The sequence below is a fragment of the Nelumbo lutea genome, chromosome 5, assembly GCF_056320005.1.
Source record: "Nelumbo lutea isolate HS-2025 chromosome 5, American lotus-T2T, whole genome shotgun sequence".
Taxonomy (NCBI): domain Eukaryota; kingdom Viridiplantae; phylum Streptophyta; class Magnoliopsida; order Proteales; family Nelumbonaceae; genus Nelumbo; species Nelumbo lutea.
Window position 1 is genome coordinate 34,704,257 of NC_142688.1, and position 11,334 is coordinate 34,715,590.

Genomic DNA, 11,334 nt, shown 5'->3' on the forward strand with positions numbered 1-11,334 from the left:
GCCTAATGGTAGGGGTGATCATTTCAGCCAGGGCTTGGGCCTAGATTTCGTGTTCAGGGCTGGCAGGCCTGAGCCCGCATCAGGGCAATAAATTTCAGGACAGGGCCCGGCCTAATACTTCAAGCCCAGCCTGTATATATTTAAATAGATGCATTATATATATATATATATATATGTTATTTTATGTTATACTATATATATAAATATTTATGGCTACAAATGGATTGGATTGAATTTGGATTATGGTATATCTGATTTGATTCGATAAGAAAATTGTATAGATTTGAAATCAATAATAATTTGATAAATATTACATTTTTATATTCAAATTCAGTTCAATAAAATTGTTGGATATTCGACTCAAATCCGTGATCGATATTTTTGTCAAAAATTGAAACAAAATTTTGGAAAAAAATAAATAAAAGAGAAACTGACATCTAAAACAAAGAACAGACCTGCCTTTTTGAAATTTGAAACAAAACTTACTAATTGACTGTGCTAACGACTGAGATTTAAAAATTATTTTGTCCATAGCACATAGCTTGAAATCTAAAAACAAAGCAACAACCTTGCATTAATACTGAAGAGAGAGGGGAGAGACGCTAAAAATCTGAAAACCAATCCATTGAATCTTGTAGAGAGAATGAGGGTAACTCACAAACTTGGGCTTGTCAATGGTGTTGCCTCTTATGTCCAATCTCTTCTCACTTCTCAATAAGCCCTTATAACATTGTCGATAGATGAAGACGGTCATAGAGGAGAAAACTTGCCATGAGTGTATAAGATGCAAAGGTTGTGTTTGTTTGTGGTGTAAATCAGTATTGATATAAAACTCCACCACTAGTTTGGTTTTGTTGGTGCTTGTTTGCAGTGTAAATCAAGATCAATGTAAAATTCCACTCCCGGTTCAAATTTGTTGGTGTTTGAATGGAGTAGAGTTTTACATCAATAATCGTATTTTTCAAATGTCAACAATTCAAAAATTTTAAATTGTCAGTGTGAAATTTCATCGGTGAGTTTTACACCACAAACAAACGTAGCCAAAAGGAATAAGAAGAGATTTTGATGCCTCGTTCGTTTACTGCTATCTTACTTACTTGGGTAAATTCACTTACTCAGGTAAGTGTTTCCCAGGTAAAATTCACCTAGATAAGTTTTTTAACCCATGTTCTTTTTGTTGAAATTTACTCAAGTAAATGAGACACTCCAACTTACCCATGTTCTTTTGCTTCACCAACTTTTTTGGGTAAGAGGCCCATTTTTTACACTATTGCCAATATTACCCTTTTTTCTCTCCTCAATTCTGTTTGTTGATTGCATAGAAGAGAGAGAGAGAGAGAGAGAGAGAGAGAGAGAGAAAGAGAGAGAAAGAGAGGAGGCGTAGGAAGAATGGAGGTGTGTGACGCTTTAGCAAGTGGATCTTCACTACTAGGAGGAGGAGGAGGAGATATGGTAGAAGGGATGGTGGATTATAAAGGTCGCTAGGTTAAGAGATCCAAGAGTGGCAATTGGAGATTTACATCGTTCATCATAGGTGAGATCTTTTCTTAATTAATCATTTGCCCTAAGCTTGTTAACATGGGTATTTTTACTAAACAAAATCACCCCGTGATGGGAAAGTAACTTAAGATTTTCCTAGGCAAATGGCCAAAATAATTACTCGGGGGAATTTGTTTTTTCTATGGGCCCCACATGTATTTGCAAAAGAACATGGGAAAATTGGTCAGCTTTCCCACCCCAACATAGCGGTAAACGAACGGGGCTTGAAAAAAGTCTATTTCTTTATACAAAAAAGAAGAAAAGGCTTGTCTCTATTTTTTTAGGAATTGGGAAAAAGGTTTTTTCTAAGTATGGAATTATTAAGCTTTCGTTATAGCCTTATAGGTTTTAGATTAGGGTCTAAATGACATATAGAGGCCTATGAAATTACAATATTTGTAAATATAGTGTAATGGGATGATAGGGACATATATGTCTTCAAAATAATATATATATATATATATATATATATGTATGTATGTGTGTATGTATTCGATTTGATAACTTAATGGATTAACTTTCCTCTTTCCTAGTTTGAATCTATTTGTTAGGATAAGGAGAAGTATTCAAATATGGCTCTTAATGGATTGAATTTGGATTCAAATCAGATCAAATCCGACTTATTTGCAGCTATAAATACTATAACATAGGTGCATAACCTAGCCTAGTCCATGAGCACCCCTACCTAATGGTGCTTATGTGTAATAAACAACAATAAGCAATATTTATTGTTATATTTTATATCAAGTCACTTTATTTCCAAGGCTTAATCAACTTTATACACAACACTCATACAACACATACCAAATCGGGTCTGTTTATGCTGTCATGCTTAATCTATATCTATATATTAAAATAGAATGTGCCAAGTTGACACTTTCGTGCTTTTGGTTATTTTAGATAAAAGGATTTTATCCTTTTTTGTTTTCTTAATTTTAAAATTGCACAAAATAACTCATGTGGCCAATCAACTTTAAGACTTTTACCCCTCTCATTAACTCACCACATTAACTCTCTCTCCTCTTTCTTATTAACTTCTTTAATTATCTATTGTCATTAATTATGCCATTAACTCTCTCCTTCAATAACTTATGCCATTAATTCTCTCTCGTTTCCATTGCTCCATTAAATTGCCTAAAATTTATCAATATCAATAAAAAAGTAATTATATTGAAATGGTGATATTCAATGACATATTGTTATGCTAAATAATCTACTTATACTTAAAAGATAATTAATTTTTAAATTAATTAATCAAGTGATTTGCATTTCAGAATAAATATTATTTATTTCACTTAACAAATAAAGGTAGTGTTTTAAAAGCCAACTTGGAGGTTGAATAGTTTTTGCCTCTAGGCCACGAGTCAATGGTTTAATTGTCCAAATTGGACAAGTCAAACCATGACACATCATCCATTTGTATATATATAATATGATATAATAAATTACATTTTATGTGTATGTGTGTGTCTCTCTCTGTATTATATATATAATTTTAGGTCTAATTTTTACTTTTCTTTTATTTTTTTATAAATAAAAAGAGCCAAAAGTTGAAAATTGAGGCAACAAAATGATTTTTTTTTGTCTAACGGGATTGCAAAGATCATGAAAGTTGCATAAAATACAAAAGATCACTCCAATCAGACAATTGAGCGCAAAGTTAAGTCCTATAGAAGTTTTCAATACATTGTATATTTATAATCCATGACCCAATGGCTAGGTCAAAAGGGTCAATGGTTCAACAACCTAGGTCGAATGGGATATAATGAAATTGACATTTTGATAAAATAGTAGGTTTTAGGAAACTCAAAATTAGAAATGGGGCCAAGTGATGGTTCAAATGGTTTAACCATCCAAATTAATGGTGAGTTGAAAACATTGAATGAAACATCATAAAAATTATAATCAATTTATATTCCATTTGATAATAATAAAAATTAATCAACCATAATAAAAATAATTTATTAAATTACTTAAATATAATAAAAATAATTAATAACTATTTTTGACAAAATATGTTTATTAATATAATAAAAATAGATAAATTAATAAAAAATAATAACATAAATTAAAAACTAATATCCATTTAAATTTCATCTAAAATTAATACAAAACTCATTCAAAATTATCTAATAATTATTAGTTTTATAAATAATTTTTTACTAACCAACTTAAATTGTGTTGAAAAATAAAAGTTTAATTTGATTAATTAAAATAAAAAGGATTAATAAAAATATATTAATCTTAAATATAATTTAATTAATTTAACAATCCTATGAACCTCCCCTATGTTTTGACCTTAACAAAATCCTCCCATATTGTTTTTAGAAAAAATGCAAATACCTTCCTTCCATTAGCATTTGAAATAAAAATGTTGATGTAAGCATTCATTTTTTTATATATAAAATTTACCCTTAGCCAACATCATTTGGATGTAAATGGACTAAAATACCTTAGAAGAAAAAAAATTGCTTCCTTTCATCCTTTTTACTTTATTTTGTCCAAGAAGAGTAGAGAGATTTACTCTTTGAAAGTTGTTAAGCAAAATAAATTAGTGGAGGGTAAAGTTAAAACTTTAAATTGTGTATAGTAACACCTTAGAAAGATAATGGTATTTTTGCAACTTCAATGTCTTTATTAATGAAAAGCTAATGAAAAGGAGATATATGCATTTTTTTTTTCAAAAGTATAGGGATCAAAACACAATGATGCTTTATAGAATTGTTATAAGAGGAGGATTTCTATAATTTTACTTAAAAATAATTACAGACTAATAAAAATTAAAAAATAATAAAAATAGCATTAATATATAAAAAATAATATAAATTTATCTAGAACATGAGAAGTTAGCTACTCTCACTAAAGTGCAACTTCAATTGTGATATAATAAATTAGACATAATCCACAAATAGATGCTTGAATTGAACAAGCACAGTTTAATTGAAAATGTAAAATATCTATTTCATCAAATTTTCTTAGATAAAACCCATACATCGCACGATCTAGACTAGTTATGATTAAAATTTAAGACGTTAAGTTTTTTGATCTTGCGACCTAAATTTTTAACTTCCAAGTCATACTTGTACAAGAAGACAAAGTCCGTTGAATAGCCTTTATAGCCTTGTACTTCTATGTTTTATTTATGGGGAGATATTCCAAATGCAAGGCTATGATGGCTGTTCGAATGTACTTTGCTCTCTTGTTTCCCCATCGCATTATTGATGAAAATGCGTGTGGGGACCTCCTGGAAACACTTTGAGAAACCCCAACAGTGAGTCAACAATAGCAGCTTAATTAGAATTTAGGTGAGTGATAGGGGCATGGTGTGTTTGAAAGAGTCACGTCGAATGACCCCAACGAATACAACAAAAATGTAGTTCTTAAAAATTTGTCCACTATTGCTTCAAAATTCAAAGCACATAAATATATTTATAAATCACAACGCAATTTGGAGAAAAGCAAATTAACCATGCAATTAGGAGAGAAGACTGCATTGATGAGCTAGTGGCTCATCACTAGTCTGATCAATCGATCAATTTATCAATTCAACGGTTGGTTGTTAAAAGAGTCAGAAGCCTAAAACCTTGATTTCATTTGGGTTAAGGCTTGATTAATTCACCAAACTTTGAAATGGGCTAGATGGCAGCACTCAGAAAGGACGATGGACAAGGAGGAATTGGTATGTCAACAGTGCCTTCCAGCATCAATACTACCTTCTTCATGGAGGGACGAAGCGATGGCTCGTCCTGGATGCACCACAGCCCAACCCTAATCATTCTTTCAAATCTTCTCTTGTCCACTACCTCTTCTTCATTGCGCATCAGCTTATGCAGCTCACCGCCCTTGAAACAGTCGTAGGCCCAATCTACAAGTATAGCTTCCTCCCCTGAATTATCGTTATCTACACTCCGACGACAACATACTATCTCCAGCAACACAATTCCAAAGCTGTACACATCTGCCTTCACTGTAATGGGCAACTTTCGGTGCCACTCTGGTGCCACGTACCCTCTTGTCCCTCTGATCGACGTGAAGGTTCCACTTTGATCCGGCTTCAACAGTTTTGCCAATCCAAAGTCGGCAATCTTTGGACACTGATATTCATCCATGAGTATGTTTTGAGGCTTTATATCACAGTGGATGATCTGGGTCTCGCATTCTTCGTGTAAATACAGAATGCCTCTAGCTATGTTCACTGCAATTCCCACTCTCTGGTCCCAGCTTGGTCGACCTTCGGATCTAATAAACAGGAAGTCTGCAAGTGATCCATTGCTCATGTACTCGTATACCAGGAGCCTATTAGGGCCATCGTTGCAGTAACCCAGAAGTCGAACCAGGTTTCTGTGATGAGTTCTTCCAATCGCCTTCATCTCAGTTTGGAACTCCTGCTCTCCACCCACCACTTTCTCTAGTCTCTTGACTGCCACAATCCTTTGGCACTGTCCACTTGGTAAGCTTCCTTTAAAAACTGTGCCGAAGGATCCTCTTCCTATTTCTTCCTTAAAACCCCACGTTACTTTCTCAAGCTCGCTGTAAGTAAATGATCGTCGGGCAATCTCCTCGGGTACTCCTAATGGAGTAGTCCCTTGAGTTGAGATCTTTTTATACGCCCAGACGCGATGCCTGTGAATAAGAACAGCAGATAGCACTAGAACAACAATCGCACAGGTGAAAAATATGACACTGATTATCAGAATGACCTTCCTTGTCTCGTTCTTGTTTTCTTTGAATGCTACAGCGGAGGTCTCATTTGTGATTGAGGTTGTTCCTTCGGTGCCCACCTTGACAAAAACAATAGCAGACTCATCTAGATTTCTTCTCCCATATCTCAACGGAAGCTTTTGTTTGCTGCATCCTTGGTCTCCAAATACTGCAGCCTCGCAGTTGCAGTCCTCCAAACAGGCAGCTCTGCAATCTTCTTGGTTGGTTATAGACGACAAAGTCAAATATGGATCGTTTTCCCATGTGGTACGGTCCAGCGGAACCATGTCGAATTTGATGTGTTTGTTCTGGTCTCCGCAATTCTCTGCGCTAGAAATCCTCTTGCAGCCCAAACTCTGTTGCTCCTTGTCCACGTAATCGAAACCAGGAAGACAATTGCAGGCAGCTCTTTGATCCATGAGAATGCAAAACGCATTTGGGCCGCAGTTACCCTTGGGGTCGCAAGGGTTGCTCGTTGAATTCCAAACGATCGACCAACTGCTGTTCCGATCCAACCTGTTCGAGTACAACCTAAAGATCCCATCGAAGTCGACTGTCATGCGATAGACGGTCGTCCTGATTGTAGGGAATCCACCAACGGTAACATTCTTTATATTGAAGCCGGTGGTATTGAGCAAGTAGAGACGGCCATCACTATTAAAATTTAAGCTAACATTGTTTCCTTGACCAAAAGTACCTGAAGCCCAATAGGCGTATGCGCCTGTGTCTGGAGTTTGTATTGGGTACTGAACCAGGTTTCCGTCGTTCTGCATCTTGAGTCGAAATCTTCCCGTCGAGGGATCAGCTTTTGAGTTGCTAGAGAACAGCTGCCTGTCTGCCGGAAAGCGTTGACCGGGCAAAACGGTGTCGGTTGGGGAGTCAAAACTCTGCCATATGACGCTCCGATTAGAACTATAGAGAACGAAGTTGCCAGAATCAAGCATGGAAGCCGAAGAAGCGGATTGGGAAGCTTCAGCGATGGTCTTGATTTGGCCTTGTGTTATTTGCAAGGTGAGCCTACCGTCACTGGTCAAGAGCAACGTAGCATTTCTTGGCACCGGGGGATCGTCTCTGTTGGCTGTCCAAACGACTGTCTTCTCTGGAATTCTTGCAAACCAGATTCCAACAGCAAAGCCCTCGCCCAGTGGGTAAAACCCAAAAGCGAAAATGCCCGAAGGGGAGAGCCATGATGAGTTGGTGGCCGGGGAAAGAGAGGAACCAAGGATTATATCAGATGATTTTAGTTGAGCTGATGCCACTGAGAAAAATGCAGAGAGGAGTAGAAACACAAGAACAGCGGCTATTTCAAGGCATTACAAGAAGGGGTGGTGTGGATGAACAAAGAGCAGAGGATGGCCTAGAAGAGAATCCTGCAAACAAAGAAGTCGACTATTTAGTCTCCTGAACCGTCCGCGGGGGGAAAAGTCAGACTGCGGCCTGGGGGCAGCTTCCAAGCAATGATGAGTCAAATGGAGGACTGACTTTTCAAGTCCAAGTACTCCCAAGAGGAACCAATATCATAGACGTAATTAAGGTACAGAACATTTGAAACACTGTGATCTCAAAGTGGGACTCACATGTCTATCATGGACGTAATTAGCTGCAGTTATGAGGGAACCAGAAGAGGTTTATCAATGGCGATTTTCATTTTAATTTACAGCACTAGCATCACCTAATTAAGCACATTAATTTGTTATTGAAAGAGATGAAAGGTTCCAAAGTATCACAACAGATGGAAGCTAGGTGGGTTGGGGTTTGTAAGATACGTATTGTTTTCGAACCCATCAAGATTCAAGACATCAGAAAGAAAAGCTATTTTCAGTCGTTAGTATCCTTCCTACACCATTGCTGGTTCAAGTCTTGAAACCGGGAAAACTCTAATCATGATTGTTACCCCTTTGGATCTCTTGATAAAGCAAATTTTGCCTACCGAGTGTTGGCTATATTTGATTGATATGAAAAAACAAAGAGAAACATAAAATTGAGCCAAATTATTTGAGGTTCATGAGTTTGGAAAGAGTACAAATATAAGTGCAAAACCTTGTATTCCGTATGCATTAATTTGAACTGTAGATTCGAAATTTTATTTCTTAGTTTCTATTTATATTAATAAACTAAATACAGACTGAAGTGTTAACGAAATGGTGCATTTGTCTTTACCGATCATATATAATTATATAGGGTCATATCATATCTTCTTCTAGAAGAAGGGCCCATGTATTTTTTGAGACTTTGAACCGGGTGCATATTCTTTTTATTCCTTTTCATGGCAAACTTGTAGAATGGGATAGGGGATGAATGCGGGATTTGAACGGCAATATCAAATTACAAATTCATTAATGGAAATTGGAAGCATGACAATCTTTAATAGTTTTAGGGAAAACTAGCTATTTAATATATACCCGATGCTTTCACTAAACGACTTATAAATATACCCTGTAAGCATATAACCAACAGAAAACTTAAAAGTAAAACTACCTTTAATTATCCATTAAATTTATTCATTAAATTTTCAAAACATACATTTTAGTATTTCAAAAAAAATCTTTGGTGTTTCAAAACACCACATATACACACATATAGATAGATAGATATTCGCTTTCAAAACATACACTCCTATATGATATAAAATTTGTACTTTTTATCTAATCTGCATTCATTTGCAATGCATCATCTTCCTTTTTAGGTCATTTGCTACTTATTACCTCCATTCTCTTTCATATAAGGTGGAAACTAATCATTTTACTTACAATTTTATTTTTTGAAAACAAATATTCATATGACATAGTCAAATCTGAAGCCAAAAAGTATTCCAGAAATACACACAGCCTATTTGCACTTCCATGCATTTGCATCAAAGGTTCAGTTTGGAAATAGTATAAACACAAATATGCAGAGTGCAAAACCTTGTATTTTGTATTATTTTGTATGTATTTGCATTTTACATATTTGTATTTGTACTCCTTTCAAAGAATCTCATATGAGATTAAATCCAATGGGTTTGATTGGTCAATTACATGAGAAATTGCACCTGCACACTTGGTTGAAAAATTAGTTTTTCTCTTACAAAAAAAGAAAAAAAAAACCCAGTTTTGAACTTGTCCCACATTGGATAATTACAAGGTTTGTTTTTAGTATTTCAATTGGAGCTGATTTACACTCCTTAGAATTAGTAGAGGAGAGTATGGGGATTCGATACCGCGCAATGCGGGCGCACGCGTGTGCGCGCGTGTGTGTGGCGCAATGAGGCGCACTTTGCTCGTACACACATGGCTCGCGATGGGCGGCTCTGGTTTTGGTGCGTTGATGACCATTTAACAACTTTTTAAACAGTCACAATGGTTGAAATTGTGACTGTTCAAGGTGCCTTCTCTAAACCAGCACCTACCTTTTCCTTATACCTCTTCACAAATTAATTAAGGAGCATGAATCAGACTCCAAAACACACAATTTCGAAATTCACTATCTCTCTCTCTCAGTCCGGTCTGCTACAGTCTCACAGAAAGTTTCTTTGGAGACTCTTCAACTTTGCTGGTTGCAGATTCTCGCCCAAGGCTCTGTTGTATCCTAGGAACGAATTTGCCTATAACCCAACAGCAAACTCAGTAAAATTGAGTGGGGGCAAATAACGTTCTAAAGATAGTGTCTTCAGACGCGCCTCAGAGCTTCTCCTCCAAAGTTACAGTGACCCCATCTTCCCCAATAATTTTAGAATGTTATTCTGCAATGGAGGCGAAAGCAAGTATGACTTCGGTCAAGATGATGAACCAAGATCTTGTTCAACTAGACTAGTTCGATGGAGCAAATTTCAGCCGATGGCAAGATAAGATGATCTTCTTTCTAACCACACTGAAGTTATACTATCTGTTGGACCCAAATCTGCAATCACTTCCTGAACCCACTGACAAAGACTCTGAGAAATTAAAGAAGGAAAGAGCAAAACGGGAAGAGGACTCATTTCTGTGCCAAGGACACATACTGAATGCCTTATCAGACCGACTCTACAACTTCTACAAGGAACTTGCATCTCCAAAAGAAATCTGGAAGGCCCTAGAATTCAAATACAAGGTGCAAGAAGCAAGTACGAATAAGTATCTTATTGCAGAATACTTTGACTTCACCATGAACGACCATAAACCTATATTGGAGCAAGTTCATGAACTACAGGTGATAGTCAATAAAATTCGATCCCTTAACATCATCCTTCCTGAATCTTTCCAAGTGGGAGCAATCATTGCCAAACTTCTACCCTCTTGGAAGGATTACAGGAAGAAGCTTCTGCACAAGGCTGAAGAACTTACCTTGGAGCAAATTCAGCAACACCTTCGTATTGAAGAAGAGTCTCGAATTAGAGATAGTAGGGATAAGACCCTGATCGGTATGCTGAACTCTAAGGTAAATTTTGTGGAAAACAGATCGAAGAAGACTAACCCTGCATTACAAGTAAAGAAGAAGGATGTGAACTTCAAAAAGAGCAACAATAAGAAAGGATCCTGCTATGTTTGTGGAAAGAAGGGGCATTATGCCCAAGTCTGCCGATATCAAAAAGGCGGAACCAAGTCTGCAAACATGGTAGAAGACAATCTCGTGGCCATGATTACCGAAGTCAACATGGTAGAATCATATTCTAGATGGTGGTTTGATTCAGGCGCCACAGTCCATGTTTGTAAGGACAAGTCCTTATTCAAGACATATAAAGAAGTGACTGATGGCCAAGAGATATAGATGGGAAACCAAACATGTGCCAAAGTTGCTGGAAAAGGCAACGTACAGTTGAACTTCACCTCCAGAAAGACACTGACTCTCCTGAATGTTCTCCATGTTCCTGACATTAGAAAAAACTTGGTCTCAGTAAATCTTGTTTGTAAGAGGGGATTCAAAGTTGTCTTTGAATCCGACAAACTAATCATATCCAAGAATTGGATGTTTGTTGGAAAAGGATATTGTTGTAATGATATGTTCAAATTAAGTATTAATGAAGGAAAAGTTTATGCTTATATTGTTGATTCTTTCTCTTTATGGCATGATAAATTAGCACACTTGAATTTTAAATCCATAAAGAACATGAACAAACTAGGTATAATTTCTTACAAT

At 36.1% G+C, this 11,334-nt stretch overlaps 1 protein-coding gene across 1 annotated transcript; it reads right to left on the minus strand.

Annotated features, from left to right (window-relative positions):
* Positions 1–4,948: 4,948 nt before the first annotated feature.
* On the minus strand, positions 4,949–7,544 carry LOC148851628 (G-type lectin S-receptor-like serine/threonine-protein kinase LECRK3; the record flags this gene model as incomplete). Its single annotated transcript, XM_088945695.1, has 1 exon — positions 4,949–7,544. A coding segment is annotated over one exon (2,370 nt), but the record flags the coding sequence as incomplete, so codon positions are not given.
* Positions 7,545–11,334: the final 3,790 nt, after the last annotated feature.